Below are 20,283 nucleotides of genomic sequence, written 5' to 3'. Positions count from 1 at the left end.
GCAAGTGGAGGTTAATGTCCGGGTCCAGCCTGCTGCATTCATCAGGCAGTAAACGATGAAAAGATGGCTCGGCCTTTAGCGGGGGTGGCTAAAAATACGGGCGGTGCGTTGGACGGAAACCAAAGGTCAACACGGGCCATTGGCACTGGTAGATTGACGAGATCTCAATGCAAGAGTTGAAGCTGGCAACCACATCAAAAAGACGCCGAGAAGTCCGAATCGGATTTTGACTATACAGCTTCTACATACGTCACTAATGGCCCTGTCTCCGGCCTTTTAAGGTTTTGCCGAAAGACGCTAGGCAGGTGAGATTCGTTAAGAGCGGCTTCTCATCAGGCAACACAGAAATGTATCTGAGGAAATCTGGCCCAATTACAGCCTACCAATTTCCCGAGGCATGAGATTTTATTGGTCGTATCCAAATTTAGAAAGAATATGGAGATGCATCACAGTCAATAGCCTACAGGCCAAACTCGAGTCACTGAAGGACTATCGCTTCCAGCTTAGCCTTCCCCTCTTCAATAAACTTTTCAATCTCGCCATCCATCAAACCGTGAACGTAGGAGCCTCCAATCAATACCCACTTCCCATTCCCAGCACTTCTTACAATTAGAGGGACTTGACAGCTCGCAAAAACGCATACCCAGTCGCCTATTTCGGTGTTCTTCGGAACGAGCCCCATAAAATTATGCTGCTTCGTTCTGGCAAATCTTCTTCCAGCGGTGACGTTCTTCATATTGTGGAGCAACATAAAATAGTGGCTATCTGCGGATATTTTTGAATGCGATGTGTCATGTTGCTCCGCGTTTGCACCAAGGGCCCGCTTATGTAGTTTGTCGAAAAATTTATCCATAAATGGTTTTCCCGTACCGACATACCGAACCTCCAAAGGCAGCCCTCTACGTACCTCTCCTGTAACTTCATGTGTAATGTCTGCCCACAATGTATGGAGATAAGCTCGATATTCATCCTCACCCGTAGGTTTGTAACAAACATCTCTATTCTGGGGGCACCATGATTCCTCACTATTGGTGTCCGAACATCTAGTTCCAGAGATTTTAAGATTATCAATGACATCTAGAAGGGCTCCTGATAAAAAGATTTCGTTTTCATGGATAATGCTGGGGCCAATCTGAAGATGGAGATTTCCATGAGCCATATAAGCACTCCGCTCTCTTCCATCTACATCAACAAGGTGGGCAGATAACCTGTTGAACCTGGGTTTAAAACTCCAATCCGGTACCCAGCTCGGCAAGTCTAAAGTGGTCTCTGAGCTCTTGCCGCAATGCCGTAGCCAGTCAATATTCTGTTCGGTGGAAAGAAGATGTATGGCAACGTCACGATAGACTTCTTCCACTGGCAACTCGTAACCTATCCGGAAGCCACGCACTGTCGACTCCAGAGCAAGCCCTAAAGGAGCGTAAACCTTGTCTCTTAGATCGCTCGCCTGGTAATACCTGAAGTGATTAAGAACTTCTTCGAATCGCATATCGTGAGCTCTTTTCTTCCGTTCTTTCCAAAATATGGAGAAATTAATAGGAATGCAGTAAGCTGTGTAGTGCATGTATTCGGGCCTAGTGAATATCATGTGGAGGACATCAAGAAACACGCAAACTTGGTCCCGTGAGACACTATCGTCTCCGCAACATATCATTGTCTCGGCTGAGCTCAAGCCTTCTTGGACTATCCAGGCGCGGATCCACCAATCCCGGTTGAAGAGCGCTTCAAGCGCTACGTGAACATCCGAATCCAGAAGGCCTCGAGAGCCTCCTGCGAAGCCCAGTTCGGGGCTGAGAAGGTAAGGTATGACGGAATCTGATTCTTCAATGGGGTTACCAGACCTGAGTGCAGCCCGGGCTTGCGTCCAGAATTCATCATGCTCGAAATTGCTTGAACTTGCTCTCTCCCTGTATTTGTTCAGATGCAATGTCATTTCTTCGATCTTCTGAAATGCGAGCGAGCTGTTATCTCGTTCCGGGCCAAGCCAAGCCCACACAAGGGAGGAGCGTTCGAAGATATCCTTCATCCGCCGAACCTGGCTGTTTCTTTCTTGAATGTCTTTTTGGTTGATGCAAATAGCATCTGTCCACACAAATATATCACAGGCCTTTAAAGGGTGATGACGGCCAAAGTGTCGAAGAGCTAAGTACAAGCTCTTTGTAATGAAAAGGGCTGCACCATTTACGTATATCAACTCCGTAAAACTAGGATCGCCCCAAACATAAGATAAAGCGATATACTTGGGAAGGTTATTCAAGTCCGCCTCATGAACTGTGCATTTGAGTGGCACTGGCTCTTCGCTCCGCTCGAGTTTGAGTAGGCGGATGGAGTTTAGAGAACTGAGTGGAGTGTATCGATACTGCTCAGGCTCCATAATGATACTGGAAGCCATTTTATGCGAGGTAAAAGTGACTGTAGGTTCTTCAACCGCAAGGCTAAGGTTTTGTTGAAGGTAAACGGAGTATCAACCACCGGCAGTTCTAACTTAGGGTCTCAAGGGTATAAAGCTCCAAGAAGATGAACAGAACATATGCTTGATAAGGGACGCCCGTTCTGTGGGGGATATTAGCGCACGCTGTAGATGACAATGGCTACTAGTTCAGCCTTCCCAAGTCTAGATGAGCTGAGCCTCGAAGCTTTGCAGCTTATGATGAGGAACTATTGGTTACACAGCCGACACCGGCTGCTGTTTTCTCGCATTGCTTTTCGGTGAAATACAAAGTGGCTAGTGATATGCGCCCAGCTACTTTCGGCGCGCGTAGAGCACGAGCTGGAGACGGATTTGGTTTGCGGGCCATGAATGCGGTTGTGCGTTGAGCGGGGCTGGCACATCGGTGGCTTTTTTATAATATCAGATGGTGAGCTTGTTTCTAATTAAACGTCGCGTGGTTTTAGACGCGCGTCGGGTAGGTTTCCATAGATTTTCAGCGTTGTAGGGGCGTTATATTTAGCATGGGGAGCGTGATAGATGAGGATAATCTGAGGTATAAACGTGTCTTCATTCGTTCTTGTGGCGTCGAGTATTTGTAACCATCAAGAGCTCTTAAGTTCGAAGTTTGGAGGTAAAGGACCTCTGGATGCAGGGTTAATACCAGGGGATTTAGGAAATTAAAATCCCAAGTCTGCCACTCAAGACTTAGTATTTCTTTCAACAGATTTATAAAGGTGTTGAAGTACTCTTTAGTACATGATTGAGAGCTACCGATTACTAATTCAATGCGGGTAAGGAATCCACCACAAAAGCACTATCCCACATTCGATACCTTGCTTTACCATATTTAACTACCCATACTAGCTACCCGAGTCTCATTTCAAGGTCACAGATTGCATTGTAGCTCAGTCAAGAGCTGTACTCAGATATTAGAGACTGGCATTAGCAGAAGTACATTCGTTAAATGGTATGCCCACTGCCATCCACATCCAACCCGATCCAACCCAAGTCCGTCAAACATTACAACCCAACCCCTTTTCAGCACCCCTTAACAAGCATTAACAGGACACGCGATATTCGTCCCATACTTATCCCCCGAGATACCCGCAACCTGGAAAATGGCATTAATAACGCCTCCAATCCCCTCTCCGGCAATCAAACCCGCCGCCACGGCATAGCCATAGATATCGAAATGGCCCGGCTTCTTCTTCGCCCAGATGTACGCCGCGGTGCTGCCTATAACCATAGCGGTGCCGTAAACGGTCTGCGGCAGCACGAACGCCAGCCCGATGCACATCATGTTGGGGTGGTAGGTGCGGACCCACTCGAGACGGCCGACCCAGACGTAATGGCGCAGCAGCACCATGAAGGAGCCGAAGATGCCGAAGACGATGGCGAAGATGCCGGACGAGCGCGGGATCGGGAACGCCGGGTCGGTGACCGCGACGGCGACCGCGCGCCAGGCCGAGACCGAGGGCGCCGAGAACGCACATGTGTCCGCGTTGATGTCGATGATGCACGGGTACGCGGTCGTGAAGAGCTGGAACATGGCCGGGGCGAGGAAAACGGCGACAATGGTGCCGATGCCTTGTGCGAACCATTGCTGGTTGGGAGGTGTGCGCAGCAGGAATCCGGTTCGGAAGTCGCTGGTTAGATCGGATGACTGGTTCGCGCCCATACTGGCGATGGCGCCGCCGAGCAGGTTGAGCTTTTGCGCGTGGGCGACATTCCAGTGCTCGCCCTTGGTGGCGCCGCCGAGGACGATCTGGGAGGCCTTAGAGGCCGCGGTCAAGGGAGTGATATCTGTCATAGTCGGAACTCATGATCTGTGAGAGATCTTAATAGGGCGGGGAGACTTACCAGTGACGCCAGCGCACTGAACGGCAAGGAATGAGAAAAAGAACGCAAGGAAGATCGAAAGAAGCGACATGCCCACAGGCATCTCGAACTCGACGCCTAGAACAACGCAAATGCAAATGATCGAGAGGATAAGCCCTGGCATCCACATCCACATCTTGACAAGCTCATGCGGTGCAGCGGAGTCCTCAACCAGGTCTTCTTCTTCTTGCTGCCCAACCCTCTTGAAGAAGCCGATCTCCTTGCCAGCGGCCTTTCCAATTTGATAAAGGCCATTGGCGATTCCACGATAGAGAGCTCTGAAGGCGTAATAAATAACCTTCCATTGCATCGCCAGCTCTATAGCTGTTGTCAGTAACCGCTTTTTCACGAGGGGATGTTGGGAGAAAGAGAGTATTTACCAGTGAAAGAGACAGCAATCATGAGCAGGACACCGGGCCACAAAAGCCAATATCTGGGGCTTGGGTGATCCCTATTGGAGGCCTTCAAGCTGAGAGACGCAAAGGTAATGGCACCATCCCAGTTAGGATCACCACCGCTAATATCGACGCCCCATGCTGCACCATTGTGGACAAGCGCAGGACCAATAATGCCCCAGGCGAGAACACTGCCCATGAAGAAAGAGATGGATACATTGAGACCGACAAGCATGCCAGAGCCAATGAAAGCTGGGGTGAATTCAAGATACCAGCCCCAATTCTCAACGGCCAGAGCGAGATCTACATGGATTAGTTCTTATTTCATAGCACGAATAATTAAACGACATACTGTGGTGATGACCCCAAATGTAGAACCACGTGAAAATGTGCCAATCCCAAAGAATTCCAACGGCATATTGCGACGTGACGCGTAGGATGAGGGCGGCGGAGAATGCAAGGCTTAGAGCCTTCATCTTCATTTTGGCGATCCTCTCACCACTAACAGCCTGATGCATGCTACGGATGGTCATAGCCGTTGCGGAAGGAGTGGGGAAAATCAAGCGGAGTTCGCGCGCAACGTAAACAATGAAAAATTTACGCACTATGTTCAGTATCAGTATCGGCATTGTAATTGCCAGTAACGGGAGTGTACTCACTTGGCGTGGCGAAGAAAAATCCAAAATAACCACCCACTACAGTGAGGGAAACAATCTTCCAGAAGTCGTTCTTTGGTGTATCGAGGAGATTCAATTGATAGAGAGCTGGGAACGCAGACACGAACACGCTTGACAACCCGCCAGAGGCCATAGCAGCAGTCTGGACGATGTTGTTCTCACGAGGGCCGAAGCTACCTCCAAGGACAGGGAAATTCTCTCCGAAGGTCTTGGAAAAGAATTTGACGACAGCGAAACCGGCGATGGCCTGACGGGAAATCAGTTAAGAGTTTGCTATCGTACTTCTAAACATGTACTTACGCCGAAGAGGTTGGCACCAAAGGTCCATCCCGTTTTGAGACCAAGGTAGACATTGGACGCGTTCACAAGAGCGCCGCAACAGAGACCGACAAACACAGCTCGGATGGTGATGATGCGGTGAGGTTCGTCGGGAAGATCGTCGAAGGGACGGAAAGGATCCGATAAGAAATCGGTATGTTGGTCGTCATCCAGCTCCTTTGTTGTCTCGTCGACGCCAAGCTCCTTCTCATAGCCATAGCCAGAGCCTATTGTCGAAGGATCGTGTTCTTGATTACGGAAGGTGTTCTCCTTCTCAGTCAGTGGCGGGCTGGTGACGATCAGTATGGGGTGTTCTTGCCCAACGTGGAATTCAGCGGTGGTGAGGAGCTTGGTGACACTTACACGTTAGGGTTGATCTGGCCGCCCAACTGGACGTTCTCGTCGAGGACCTCGTTGGAACTCATGATGGAATACCAGGAGTGGACTGTGGAAGGATGGAAATCACGCAGTCTGGGTGACCCACGATAGCTTCAGGGTAGGAGGGGTGCATGACTGTAATATACTTTAAACTAGCTACATGAGCTTATAGGACAATGCTATCCTTTGCCACGGTAGCGAAGGAGCCATGTTCTATCAGCATGTTTGCCTCTATCGCATCCCTTGCCGATTATATTACAGCCGACCAGTTAGATGGAATAAATACGGTGCTAAAAGTATGGAAGGTCTGTAGAACATTGACTCCTGCCAATCCGAGTGAAGCTATCGTTGCGGCATGGCATCCATGATGGAACGACCAGCAACACAATCAGTCTCGGAACACGTCGATCCAGGACGTCCCGGCCACCGTTGGTCCGTTGCAGGGACGGGCGTGGGCCCTGAAACGGCAAGGGAGATGAAGCTGAAGACGGTCACGTCCGTGTAGGAGTGCAGCGCTTGCCACTTGCTCGATTGCGACAAGCTGCCCCATCAAATAACGTTACACTGCCAAGACATGGACAAGATTGGAAGCCATCGACGTCTGAGCAACGCCTCAAGCGTAAACGTACGCATGGAACTCGACGATAGAAGTGGGTGACATGAGCGGATTGCTAGCGCGCTCCACAAAGCTTCAATAATTACTAAGTAATCTGTATATATTTCCCCCAATTTAAAATACTTTTCAAACTAATGGCTCCCAAAGCTCCACAACGCCGTCTTACGGAACGCGCCCGAGTTTACACTCTCTACTACACGGCTCAATAGACAGACTCACATCGCGAACGAGCTTAGTGTCCCTCAACATACGGTCAGTTACTGTCTTAAGCAGTCAACCACCCCCGCCAAGCAGCAAGGCCGTCATCCAATTCGACAGCAGCTTATTGCCCATGCCTCCTTCAATCACGAGCAGCGACTCAAACTCACAAAGAAATCGCACATGAGCTCGGAATTAACGTATACGAGAGAACTCTTGTCACCGCCTTCGAGAAGGATCAATACTTTTGACAAATTGCAACAGAGAAGCCGTTTCTTACACTAAAGCATATGGAAGATCGCCAATTCTAGGCCCAAATACACAAGAACTGGAGACTCTTAATGGGATCGTGTAATTTAGACAGATAACGCCTTCTTTTACATAGTAAAGGCCAGCTCTACGTCATAAGAAAGCCTAAAGAGAAGTGTCTTCCTAAGTATTATATACCTAAATTTAGTAAATATATCACTATTATAATATAGAGAATAGAGCTTTATCTCGTATAGCTTAAGCAATAAGAGCAGCCTATCAAGAGATACTTCGTTTTCTTATATAGTTGGCCTACTAATTTACCTAATCTAAACCCTATTAAAGTCTTGTATGGGTGAGAGGTTTCTAATGATAAAAATGAGCTTATATAGTATATAAGGAAGGGATGGGGCGAGCTTTCGTTGCGGGATATCCGAAAGTACTATCCCATCCCCCTACTACGTTATCGATAAAGATGTGGACCCGTGTATATAACACCAAGGAACTGTACTTAATCCATGCCTCCTGATTGGCCAAATTCTTATCAATAATGTAGGACGATAATTGATGGGTGATGGGTGATGGGATAGGAGTATGAGGGAGAAGTGTACGGCCATATTGGAGGCTCGGGAGGGACATACAAAGTATTAGAATCTGTGTATAGTGCTGTTTAGGGGGTTCTATACAAATTTGTACGTAAGTCTCGAACGTTCGATGTGGAGACGCTAGCGATCCGCTCACGTTACCCCCTTGCAGCTGCGCGCAGTCTAAGATTCCTGCGATAGGCTTCGAGCACGGCGCAGCGAAGGCCGCTAAGGCTAAATTATTGGGTTATCAGTCCCTCAAGTTTCGCGACGTTTCATCCAACTCAGCGCGAAGATAAGGAAGCTTTGTTCGTGGCATCGGACCGATCCCATTATGTGGCAACCGTTTCTTGCACTTTTCGTATATGCAAGCCTCATAAGCCTATCTAAGGCTCTATACCGTATATAGCTTGGTGTTAAGGCCTCAAGTCAGTACAATTACTCGGCGGCAGGGGTGCTAGCGCCTTATTAACATCTTCGACGCTTAAATATTGCGGTAAACAGCAGCGACGTGGCTAGGAAGCCTGTATAATATTTAGTGTAGTTAATCAAAAAGCTTTAATATCGTCGCCGCCTATTTAATCCTTAAATTGCCAGCAAAATATTGTCCTTATGCCACCTAAAAAACGTCGTGCGTCTTCGGCTCCGAAGCCTCCAAGGCCTCCAAAGCCTCCAAAAGCACCTCCAGCCTAGGAGTCCTATTCACAATCCTTTCAAGCGACGCAGTATACACACAATAGCTTATCAGCAGTAGTTGCGCAGCCTCTAGAGGCTTTAGTAGCTTCAATAGCTACACAGCAGGTAGCGGTGCTGATTAAGGATATTAAGGACACTTGGCCAAGCAGCCAGATTGAGGATATTAAGGACGAATTAGGAGCCGTTTTTGAGGCCCGCGGTAAAACTGCTAAGGATAAGGCAGATAAGGTAGATGAGACTAAACTACCAGAGCTATCAGCTAAAGAAGTTACAAGAATAGGCCTTCCTACCGTTCCTACTTCATGGGAGCCTTTAGCCGCTGTTCCTAAGCTAGATCTTAAAGTTGTTAACCTTCCAGATAAGTTAATATTCGCCGCTCAGCGTGCTAGTAAGCCTATTGGTGGCTTTAACGCGGGCAATAAATCCAATAATCTTCCTAACCAAGTTGAGGATAAGCGCTCTGCTTACTGTACACTAGCAGATTAGATTAGTATAACGTCTGGTAGATGTAGATCTGGATAGGACCTGCCGATTTGAGTATTTCTACTATTCTTTAGTATCAGTATATTTAAGAGGCTTGCTGTTAACACAAACCTATATACAGTATCTCGAAATGCTAGCGGATATCACCAATCAGGACGACATACGGGTAAACGATCACGGGCGTGGAAGGAGACCTCTGCTGGCAAATTAATGATTTGGGTAGGGCTTATTATCTATATGGGCGTCTTCAAAGGTACTTAGGTGCAAGATCTTTGGGCTGTAGATCCTAAATATCCTAGACACTCAATCAGCTTATTTATGGGTCAGAAAAGATAGGAGCAACTTAAGCGCTTCTTCTATGTCTTACCACCTTTACCAAAGGGCGTCAAACGTCATATCTTTAAGAAAATCGAGCCGTTGACGACTCCTTTGGGCGAGGCGTTTAGAAAGTACGTTATACCTAGATCTATGGTTAGCTTTAATGAGATAATGGTGAGGTTTACTAGACGATCTACGGCTATGGTTAAATTACCTAGCAAGCCAATACCTAAGGGCTTTAAGATAATAAGCCTTTATCAATATGGATATTGCTATAGCTTTATATTTACCTCACCTGGCTGCTTTTTTGGGCTTCCTTCTCAAATAGATTATTAAGATATCGTTCTCTTAAATACCTCTAAGTGCGTCCTCTACCTTACCCAATAACTTCCTCTTTAGGCTTGTCGATTTTGCCTATTTTTAGATAACTACTTTACGAATATTCCGTTATTCCAGGTGCTTTAACAACTTAGAATTACTACAGCTGGGACGGTTTGATTAAACTTAAAGGACTATCCAGAGGTGTATAAAAGGGTTAATAAAATAAAGGAAAGGCTACCGTTTAATTTTATTACGGGAACAGTTGTCGGCGTAATTAATTTAGTGCTTTTAATTATATAGTAGGATAAGAATTTAGTACGGTTTTTAACGACAGCTCACTTATACAGTAATAAAGACGTTAATAAAGTTAATTGGCGTCAACCACGGGCATACAATTCCTTCCTTAAGAAGCTGGTAGCTGACGTTTGGGGTAATAATCCAGTTAAGAAGTTAACGCTTCCTAGGGTCTCTATTAACTACAATAACTAAATAGGCGGCGTTAATATTTATAATTAGCTTTAAAGCTACTATACCACCCAGATCACCACTATACGCACCTAGCTACCCTTATTCTTCTAGGCGCTTAATACGGCTATAATCAACGCCTATATTATTAGTAAGAAGATCTTCTAAACGTCAAGCAGGCCCTTCCTTCAAAACCACCGCCGTTTCCGCATACGATTGGCATGGAATCTCGTTATTATAAGTAGTTGGTAGATAGGCCTAAATAAGCAAGATACTGAGCGTCTTCTTTGTTAGGGCTCACTAAAACACGGGCAATATCAACCTGGTATTGGGCCTGGCTATAGAAATATTAGAACAAATTAAAAAACCACCTACGTTACTGCTAAAACCCCACTACCTGCAATTTAACGGTGCAGGACGCGGACTCACTATTCTATTAAAAGATTCATAAAGAAGCAAGGTTACAAGGGCCTACCAAGGTGCTAGATATATAGATAAAAGGAGGCAAAGAAGCTCATAATAAAGACAAGGCGAATAGTATATAAATGTAAGGTTTGTAGGCTTCCTCTATACCTTTGGTGCTTTAACAACTTCCATTCAGTAGGCGACAACTAGGTAACTATTTTAAGCTCTCCACTTCCTTACGCCCCCAATATTAAGACTCTAAAGCTAATTAAGCTTTCAGTGCAGCGTCCTGCTTAGCCTCCTTTAAGTCCTTCTCTACCGCCTTCAATCGATCCTCTATGCCAAATAACCGCTAACTAAACCGTTTAATGACCTGTAGCACTTAATACATCTCATTTAACGTATACTACACGTCCTCCCTTATAACCTTAAGCTGGTCCTTTACCGGCTTATCCTCATCGACGTTAAGAACGTGTATAAAGCGTACAGGTGGCAGTAATTCGGTGGACTTTAATAGAGGATTTTCCTATATAATTAGCAGCTGGTCGACGGAGGGAGGGTAGAAACCTACAGACATGACGTCATATATCACGACTTTTTGCTCAACTTCCTCAAAAAAAATTTTTATTGGTGTTTTTAGTGGTGGCCTTCTGCAGCATTTTGTCGGCATCGCAATATCGACGTGTTTGGTGGGGCTTGCTAGTTAAATCGCGCTAGCTAGGGTGCCTGCAGCATGCTAACCCGAGCAAAAGCGCCAAAAGCGCCCAATACGAACAGTGACTTCTGCCGCACGATGGGATAGGGCCTGTCCAGCAGCCATCCCTCTCGACGATCCCCAGCTTGGCTGGTCGGAAGAACGTGCCAAGTCCCTTTTTGCCAAATTAAACTTCGCGAGCCTGTTAGATCCGACGTCCTATCGCCCTGTCCCCATGACCTTCACTTAGCATTATTGAAGCTCTATCCAAACAGGCAGGTCATCAACTCCAACATCAGAATCTCACACGCCTCTTCCAGCCTGTGAGCCGCGAAGCAAAAGTATCCCGGGCTTGGGCCAAATTGTCAGCGCTCGGCCCCTCTCTAATCTTACCAGTTGTCATTCCAGAAGGGATCTGGAATTAAACCCATGTGAGTTCTTGCCTTCTCTGCACCCAATGCTCCACGGTTACTTCGTCAGGTCAGGGTCCATTCCCATCTAATCCCGAATCTTTGGGAACAAAAACCTGGGGGAAGGAACTGGTAGACTACGGAGTTTTGCGCTCAAAGGAGAAACCGATAAAGCTTCCATAGTTCTGTATTGTACACAAATATCGTTACAATGCGATCGTACATATTGATACGAGTACTGCAACACATCAGCAGCATCGAGATTCTTCCAATACACGTAGAATAGAGAGGAGTATGTGGGGGGGCTCGTATTCATGCCCTTCTAGTCTACTAATCCTTATCCAGCGACCCTCTCCAATCTTTGATATGATCAGATATAACCTTCGCTGCTTGCTCGGGGGTAAAGTTCCGCCCGATGGCCTCGACAAAATCTCCTTCCGGATCTGCGCCAAGGGGCAATGGCGTCAGCAAATTCTCCACTGACGAAATCGCAGAACTTACCCATGAGATAGAAATATATGCTATGATCCACCAAATAATCTTGACCTGGTTGCACATTTGGTGGCGTAGAGAAATATACCCTATATTCCTTACATACTGATTTGGTATTTTCGTACGTTCCACACAGGCCTATTATGTCTGGATGGAACTCTTTGAGGTACTCCCTGACTACCGCTGGTGTGTCCCGGGCCGGGTCGCAAGTGATAAACACCGGGCGCAAAACGTTTCCGCAACGTTGCTTGACAAGGTCGATCATGACGGCCATTTTGTCCAATTCTTCAGGACATATGTCAGGGCAGTGCGTAAAGCCGAAATACACCTATGATCGAGCAAGTCCTTGTCAGTGATGAATCTCCGAAACGAGGGGTTCAACGGTCCAAAACCTATACCCCCATAAAAACCATGTAGCCAGATATTACATTCTACGTACCAGAGCATATTTGCCACGCAAGTTTTCGTGAGTAAATGTGTTCCCATTTTGTTCTACCAGATCAAAGGGTCCTCCAACTTTCGGTTTTCCAACACCCTTTGTCGACTCTGCAATTCTCTTCCGTGCCAATCGATCTTTCTCGTATCGGAAATATATTGTGAGGCCAACACCAGAGATCAGGAAGAGAAGTCCAGCTGGCCATGAGAATGGCTAGTACAAACAAAATAGTCAGCAGATTGCATTAATGCAGATGCGCGATTGTACAGAAATGTGGAGGTAGTCAATTTGAGATATTCAAATAAACACATACACCGGATTTATATCTTGACCTTGCTTCCTCGACCGTCTTGTATTTATTTGGTATTGGCGTTGTAGAGAAAGGTCGTGCTGTGTGCCCTGAAATCCTCCGAGAGCTCTGCCAGGAGTAACGGCCTTGCATGGCCGAACTCTGTGATGTCGTCCTCCAGGATGTACATTGCCCCAGGTCTGGCAGCCGGAGCGCAGCATTGGAGCAGCGCGAGGAGGTATAGGCTCTGGTGGAGGATCGCGAAAGGAATCGGGCTACCGGGAGCTCGCTGGGTAGCGTATACGTGGGCTTAAATGCTTTCAAAGCACCAGGGATAGCAGAACATGGCTGTAACATGTCAATCAATGGGCCTCTGAGCCTGTAGGGCGAGAAGTGATAGATGTCGGCGGTATTCAAGACCGATGAGACTCCCCAAAAAGTCGAGCGCACGGACATCGCGCGCATCACGCCAGTCATTCTTCGCGAGCTTCATAGCACAACGACCTAATATTCAAGACTACTATAGTAATATGCAATGCAGAAAATTCTAAGCATCTAATGCTCTAAAGATATATAGCATCTAAGTCTCGTCTAAAAATAAGAAAAGACCACAGGGTCGATAGTAAATCCATGGTATGCAACACTATGCAAAATACCAACTATAAACCCCATCTTTTAAACGCCCAGTACAATGCGGTATAACACAATGATGCAGAGCTATAAGAAAGACCAAAAAATAATGCGACATGAACCCTTAATCTTCAGAAATCTTAGCCAGCAGCAAATCTACTCTTGGCTCTCAAGAGTGCACCATACTTCCATAACAAGAAGGGTGCAGGTATACCCAACGCAACACCGATAAATCCTAGAACGCTATTGCCCCAGCCATAGTCGAGTTTATCATACATAGCCGGTGCGAAGAGCGGGAAACCGAATCCCGCTAGAGACCTCAGCACTGTGGCAGCTCCAATTGCCGAGGCTGCATAGCGAGTGTATGCATCAACAATGTACGTCTGGATACATTGAAACTCGATGATCATACCAGCGGAAAACATCACGGCACCGATGTTAGGCAGGATCCAGTGCGTGTGTGCCTGTGCTGTCCAGCCATACCAGAAAAGACCAACTGGAACCAATATAGACCCAGGAATCATTAGAGGAGCGCGGAATTCCGGTTTCCCAACGTTGTTGTTCCGTTTTCTTAGCTTCCTATAGATTCTATCGTTGATTGGCGCACAGATCTGAGTGCCCAGAAAGAAACCCAGTGCCAGTGAAATGTAGTTGAGACCACCAATTCCGATAGACTCATGATATCGATCATTCCAGAGGCCAGGGAAGGTAGAAAGTACCAAGTACATCATTCCGTAAAGATATGCCATATAAATTGCAAGGACTTGAATAATCGGTTGGGTTCCAAGGAGTCGAAATGGTCTAGTAAGTGCGGTCTTCAGGATGTTGAAAAGTGTTTTGTCCGGAGTCTCATATTCAGTATGAAGGGCATTATTGCCGGTTTCTTTTCGCAACCTATCCGCTTTTCGTTTAAGAAGCTTTGGGGCATACGTTTCCTGGAGAAAGAAAATGCCAAAACATTGAACAACGGCTGTAAATATCGATGTTGCATGGAAAGTCCATCTCCAAGTTGTGTTTTGCGTGACAAAACCTCCAGCTATTGGTCCAATGGCTGGCCCAAAGAGGGGGGCAAGACTGTAGATACTGATAGCCCTGCCTCTTTGCTCTGCGTCGAAGCAATCACTAAGGAGTCCGCCACCGATGGCTAGCGGAGCACTTCCCCCAAGCCCACTCAAGAACCGAAATGCCAGCATTTGCCCACTACTTCGAGCGAAACCACATCCAATATTCCAGGCGAGAAAGAATAAATTTGACAGTTGTAGTACGAGTACACGGCCGTATATCTCCGAGAGCGGCCCCAGGAACAGCGGCCCAACTGAATAAGCCAGGATGAAAATCGAAAGCATAAGTTGTGATTCGACGGAGTTTGTGATATGAAATTCACGGGACATTGTACCTAGTGCGGGTGCCACCATGGAAGAAGCCATAGGAGAGACGAGTGTAAAACACGAAACGATTAACGTTGCTGCCCATTTCCGTTTCATAGACCAGTTTTTTGGGTTCGCTGAATCGTCTGGGGAGTCCCACGTTACCTGAGATATACTCTGTTAGAGACATGTTACAGCACAAAAGAGTCTTTCACAATCAACGTACCAAGTTTGGATCCCTGGCTGACTTTGTCGACTGTTTCTTTTCCAGCTGCGCTGATCCTAGCTCAACATCTCTCTCGTCTCGAATCCCAGCTCTTACTTCTTGAATAGGCGTTTCTACCTCTTCCACCTCCTCCTCCTTTTCAATATCCTTCTCAGATATATTTTCGGGGTCAGATAGGCTCTCAGCATCCTCTTCTGGTTTCTGCGTCTCTGTCTTCCGTAGAGAACTTTCAGCATCTTTCAGTATTATGCCCTCTCCATTCTCTTGGTCATAGACGGATTGGTCATCAAGGTAATGTGTTGACATTCTTCGGTGCATGTCTGGGCTACTTGGGCGACTTGGCCTCGATCTCGACCTGGTTCCAGTGGAGGTACCGGTGATTGACTGTCCGAAGTCGGCCATGGTCACAGACGGATCAATCTAAAATGCAGCAATAGAATTAAATTATTCTCAATTATGATAATCTTTCTTATTTAATGATGAAAAAGGAACCTCAACGTAGGAGAACTCTGGGACTTTTTAAAGATAAAGGAAACAAAAGAGGGGGAAGCGGTACAGGGACTCCCAAGGGCACACGATCTTCTACCAGTCAAAATGCACATATCGGCACTAGAACGCCGTGTGGCTTTTATGGAGTCGACCATATTTTGAACGGGGTTAACAAGAAAGCTGTGACGAAAAGTCCGCTTTTACGAGGTCGTTCGCTCGTTGACAGGTCTTTCGGTCGGGTAGTCGGCACATTCAGAGAAAACAGCCAATGGGAGAGCTTGAGAATCTCAAGTCCTGCTCACAACTTTTCGGATCCGAAATGTTATGAAGTCTAGCTTGTCTCTTAGGACCATAATTTCTCCCGAAACTGCGTTTCACAACTCGGTCTCATAAAGGAGATAATAATTCGGTGAACGGAGACCGTAAGCCGGAGGGGGAGTCCGAGCGCAATTAAAAAGCTTGGCCCACGTGCAAATGCTATCAGTGCTGTATTTCAAAAGAATTGGAGAAACAATTTCGCATCCTGCTCTTAAATACACAGCTAGCTACCTAGCACTCATTAGCAACTGAACATTTTCTGAAAATCCAGCGAAACCGCTAACTCACCGCCAAGGGACCCCACTAGACGCCGCGGGGCACGCCATTGTCAGAAGATCTCGTGCGTGTGCGGAACCCCATCGCATTATTTTTCCTTCACTGCATGCAGGCATACTCGCAGTACACCGCTTTTTCGCAACATAGCAAATGCATCTCACTCTTTCTCGAACAGAGTAAGATGTTCCTGATAATCCCTGATGGGTAGCTACGACGAGATATGCTACCAGCTCATCATCCGAGGTCTGGCATCCTTAAGGGCAAGGTGGAGAGATTCAGGTTGATGAGATTGGGGGTTTGAAATATGGTATCGCCTCTGTATCCGAGGGACACCCAGATCTGTTAGGCAGCGGTACTCAGGCATGGAGAATGTCTAACGGAGGAATCGCTCTACAGTGCGGCAGATACTCGAAAGACTCCAGATTACGAAAGAGAACAGTTTTTGAAGGAAAGCTTGAATTGGGATCAAGATAAAAACTTCTGGTTGTTGGGAAGGCTTTGACGCACAGAAGATGCAAAAGTTTACAGAGAGCCCAAAAGTTAAACTTCGAAGTATGGGCATCACCGGTGGTGGGTGATGAGCCCTCATGCAAGGAAAATCCTGAGCTAACAAGACGTAGGCCAGGGGCTGAGTCTCTATCTCAACTTCAACACATAGATCGGATTAGATTTGTCCCCTTACGTTCGGCCCTAGGCCACAGAATCACAATGTGATTTGCAGACAGCTAATGGGCAGTTGTTTGACTGCTTACTTCAGCAAGATGCATAGATGCCCCACTATCCGAAAACAGTAATTCGACCAGCATATAAGTAATCAAGCCAGGTTTTTAGTTGGCACCACTATCGTGCACTACCTCACACTGCCTATGGTCTAGCATGATTTTAGCCTGCTAATAGGGGGTCCTTACTTTGTCCGGGTGCACAAACTCACAGATACTCTCTATCCGTTGATTATCAAATCATCTTAGCCTCACATTTTCGCTTCGTCATCTCCACTTTGTTTCAATGCTTGCAGATGGCGTCCAATATTTGAACGATTTATGATGAAATCGATTAGTCTTCAACTTTCACCGGGAGCACCTGCTCAGAAACCTTCAGCTTGGCTTTCATTGAGCTGTTTTCATATGCAAATCGGCAAAGCCCTATCATAGCCCAGGCAATCAAGGTTTTAGGCAGGCAACCAGAACACTACTTGACTACCCGAATGCCCCTCTAAAAGTGTCAACCCTCAACAAGCCTCCCATTCACTACCCTCCGACGCAATACCTTCCGCACGTCTTCCGCTTTCAGAACATTCCATTCGTGATGGCTGACCTCATACGTGAAGCTCCGTTTGGACAACTTGTGCGTCTAATCGCCGGCAATAGAGTTTTCCAATATCCAGAAGAGAAGCCTGACTTCCAATGCCCTTCGAGCTACAAAGGCGGAGACGAGAAACACCACCACACTCACCATCTTGGTGAAATGACGGCTGGAACCAATGGCCTTGCTGAAATCAAAGAAACGAACGAATCTGGCGCTAGCGGTATTGACGAGACTCCCCAAGAGCCTTCCGTAGAAGCACCGGTGGAACCGGCTATCGAAAAAACAGTCTAATATTGAAAAACTCAACTCGAATACTTCGGACAATTCTTCAGCTTCCGATATTGAACGAACGGCTACTTTAGGTCTGCAACGGACACAAACTGTTCCCTATACACCCGAAAGATTTGCTGTCGAGCAGGCTTTGGCAATTGAGAAAACCAAGTCAAGGCCGATTGTGCCCACCACGACAGCAGATGGGGTAACATTAGTTGACTGGTAATTTATTTCTCTACGATTACAGTAGATTTAACATGTTAATAACTTGCAGGTACACCACTGACGATCCTGCAAATCCTCAAAATTGGTCGCCAAAGAAGAAATTCTTCGTAGCATTCCTGATAGACCTCTACACATTTGTCATTTACTGCGGCTCATCAATATACGTTTCCAGCGAAGTACTAGTAATGATACGATTTGGAGTAGGAGATACTAAGGCAGCATTGGGTCTTGCTCTATACGTGCTTGGCTACGGTATCGGCCCATTGATCTGGGCTCCTATGTCTGAGATTCCAACCTTCGGAAGAAACGTTCCCTACGTAGTGACTTTCGCGCTCTATGTGATTCTCTGTGTACCTACAGCACTTGCCGATAACCTTGGAGGCCTTCTATTTTTGCGATTCCTCCAGGGCTTTTTTGGAAGTCCCTGCCTAGCTAATGGCGGTGCCAGTATGGGGGTAAGATCACTTGTTTTAGGGCATATATTTCGAGCGAAACTGACCTTTGTAGGATATGTATTCTTTGCTCTACTTGCCATACCCGGTTGCGATGTGGGTGTCTGCTGCATTTGCCGCACCGGCGCTTGGTCCTCTGTTATCCGGGTTTTCCGTTGTTGCAGAGAAGTAGAGCTTTCCCCTCCGCCAGTTATTGTTGGTTCCTAACACTTACGCAGTTGGCGATGGGCGCTCTGGGAAATTCTCTGGATGGCAGGTCCCATATTTCTCCTCTTCTTTTTCTTTCTTCCCGAAACATTGGCTTCCAACATCCTCCTTCGCCGCGCCGCGCGCCTGCGAAAGATATCTGGAAATCCAAAAATTCGATCGCAAACCGAAATTGATCGCGCAGGCATAAATTTTCGGACCGTGGCATTCGAGGCTGTGATCAAGCCAATAGAGATATGCATTAAAGACCCCGCAGTATGTCTTCATTCTGTGCAATTGGAATACACTGGGAGAATACTAATTTATCGTTTAGGTATTATTTGTCAAGTATGTATCTTATCTATCTTCCCGAACTTTAAACTTACGTCCATAAAGTGTTTACACAGCCTTAACGTATGGTATCTATTACTCCTTCTTCGAGGTATGAAGATTCACCCCCAGCTCCGTCTCCCTCACTGATCACTTAAAGGTCTTCCCTCTTGTCTATGGACCTACCTACGGATTCAATATTGGTCAGACTGAAATTGTCTTCCTGTGCATTGTTGTGGGGTGTATCATCTCCATATCAATGTACTTCGCATACCTGAACTGGCTTCTCATCCCGGACATCCTGAAAAACGGACTCCGAGCCCAGGAATGGCGCTTGCGACCCGGCCTAATTGCATGCTTCGGGCCACCTATTGGGCTCTTCCTCTTCGGTAAGCTCCTAGCATAGGAACAGGAGAGCACTGCGCATTTCTATGCCTACATTATTTACAGCAAATAACAGCAGCTAATATCATGAAACTTGCAGGCTGGACTGCGAGAACCTCAATCCATTGGATAGCAGGTGTGATCGGCATCACCATCTACGCCATTTCGGTCTTCATCCTGCTGCAGTGTATCTTTGGTGAGCTATAACCCTCGCCTGAAAATCTACACATAGATTCAGCTAACACTACCGCCCAGTCTACGTTCCTATGTCCTACCCTCAATACGCTGCAAGCTTGTTTGCCGGAAACGACTTCTGCCGTTCATTGTTCGCATTCGGAGCCGTGCTGTTTTCGAGGCCAATGTATCTTAATCTGGGAATTGGGGAAGGCATCAGCCTACTTGGTGGTTTGAGTGTTATGGGGATTGTAAGTTTTGCAGACCTCATCATCCTAAATTGTTTTCACTTGGCCGAGAGCATTGTCAAGGCTAATCAGTGGCAGATTGGGATGTGGCTACTCTACTTCTATGGAGCCAAACTGCGCGCGAGATCCAAGTTCGCCATATGAGTGTGGCCAAAAGTATGTAATGCAAGTACGCTACTTGGAATTTATGATGAGGAATATGATATAATACCCAGATGGCGGTTTCAGATTGGGATGATCTAGCTTGGTGGACCGACAAACTATGTGATGATATGGTCGATTTCTCATCTGTTTTAATAGGATATCGTAATACATTGAGGTGTTTTCTTCAACTCACTATGGAATTACGGTCCTCTCAACCTTCTAAGGCCTAATTTGTTTATCTAGGCCTACGTTATATACATTTTGGATAATCTGCTAAATGACAACAGGTTTCAATATATAGAGGAGCTTTTACAGCTTTTAAGTGAGTTTAAGTTTTCTCAAAGTTTTACCGCAATACTTTCCACGCTATTTTTAAAAGGCCTGAAGTCTTCCACAAGGACATATTTATAAATGACAGGAAGAATTGCTAGGGTGACTAGCACTAATTCAACGATCCCAGCCTGGTTCCAAATATCGGACTGGGACATAAGGTCTAGGCTCTTAATATCCGATTCCACAAACC

At 46.5% G+C, this 20,283-nt stretch overlaps 5 protein-coding genes across 5 annotated transcripts; 1 reads left to right on the top strand and 4 right to left on the bottom strand.

Moving 5' to 3' along the window:
• Positions 1-1,204: 1,204 nt before the first annotated feature.
• On the bottom strand, positions 1,205-2,374 carry K441DRAFT_619769 (uncharacterized protein; the record flags this gene model as incomplete). The annotated part of the gene is made up of 2 exons (XM_067645890.1): positions 1,205-1,841; positions 1,995-2,374. Coding segments are annotated over 2 exons (1,017 nt in total), but the record flags the coding sequence as incomplete, so codon positions are not given.
• Positions 2,375-3,198: 824 nt separating this feature from the next.
• On the bottom strand, positions 3,199-6,566 carry K441DRAFT_667816 (oligopeptide transporter). Its single transcript, XM_067649901.1, has 7 exons — positions 6,063-6,566; positions 5,682-5,988; positions 5,364-5,628; positions 5,057-5,308; positions 4,690-5,007; positions 4,292-4,627; positions 3,199-4,234 (listed from the first exon to the last, which is right to left on the bottom strand). The coding sequence occupies exons 1-7, from the start codon at positions 6,122-6,124 to the stop codon at positions 3,480-3,482; spliced, it is 2,295 nt and encodes a 764-aa protein (XP_067498874.1). The 5' UTR covers positions 6,125-6,566; the 3' UTR covers positions 3,199-3,479.
• A 5,280-nt stretch (positions 6,567-11,846) lies between these two features.
• Positions 11,847-12,886, bottom strand: K441DRAFT_584322 (SCO1 protein; the record flags this gene model as incomplete). The annotated part of the gene is made up of 4 exons (XM_067644543.1): positions 11,847-11,959; positions 12,018-12,336; positions 12,448-12,657; positions 12,758-12,886. The coding sequence occupies 4 exons, from the start codon at positions 12,884-12,886 to the stop codon at positions 11,847-11,849; spliced, it is 771 nt and encodes a 256-aa protein (XP_067498873.1).
• A 617-nt stretch (positions 12,887-13,503) lies between these two features.
• On the bottom strand, positions 13,504-15,262 carry K441DRAFT_584506 (MFS general substrate transporter; the record flags this gene model as incomplete). The annotated part of the gene is made up of 2 exons (XM_067644551.1): positions 13,504-14,895; positions 14,957-15,262. The coding sequence occupies 2 exons, from the start codon at positions 15,260-15,262 to the stop codon at positions 13,504-13,506; spliced, it is 1,698 nt and encodes a 565-aa protein (XP_067498872.1).
• Positions 15,263-17,344: 2,082 nt separating this feature from the next.
• Positions 17,345-19,911, top strand: K441DRAFT_645148 (putative caffeine resistance protein 5; the record flags this gene model as incomplete). The annotated part of the gene is made up of 11 exons (XM_067646785.1): positions 17,345-17,593; positions 17,631-17,839; positions 17,892-18,297; positions 18,350-18,462; positions 18,513-18,756; positions 18,815-18,828; positions 18,877-18,922; positions 18,971-19,199; positions 19,295-19,390; positions 19,450-19,619; positions 19,695-19,911. 11 exons carry the CDS (start codon positions 17,345-17,347, stop codon positions 19,758-19,760), a joined length of 1,842 nt encoding a protein of 613 aa, XP_067498871.1. The 3' UTR covers positions 19,761-19,911.
• Positions 19,912-20,283: the final 372 nt, after the last annotated feature.

The sequence above is a fragment of the Cenococcum geophilum genome (genome assembly GCF_001692895.1).
Source record: "Cenococcum geophilum 1.58 unplaced genomic scaffold K441scaffold_57, whole genome shotgun sequence".
NCBI lineage: Eukaryota > Fungi > Ascomycota > Dothideomycetes > Gloniales > Gloniaceae > Cenococcum > Cenococcum geophilum.
The sequence above is the reverse complement of the archived record's forward strand: the minus strand, read 5'-3'. Positions and strand labels throughout refer to the sequence as shown.

Coding starts and splice junctions, on each gene's coding strand:
- K441DRAFT_667816 (XM_067649901.1), bottom strand. CDS start 6,124: ATGAGTTCCAACGAGGTCCTCGACGAGAACGTCCAGTTGGGCGGCCAG. Junction 5,989..6,062: donor GGCCAGATCAACCCTAACGT/GTAAGTGTCACC, acceptor GATCGTCACCAG/CCCGCCACTGACTGAGAAGG. Junction 4,235..4,291: donor TCAGTGCGCTGGCGTCACTG/GTAAGTCTCCCC, acceptor CGACTATGACAG/ATATCACTCCCTTGACCGCG.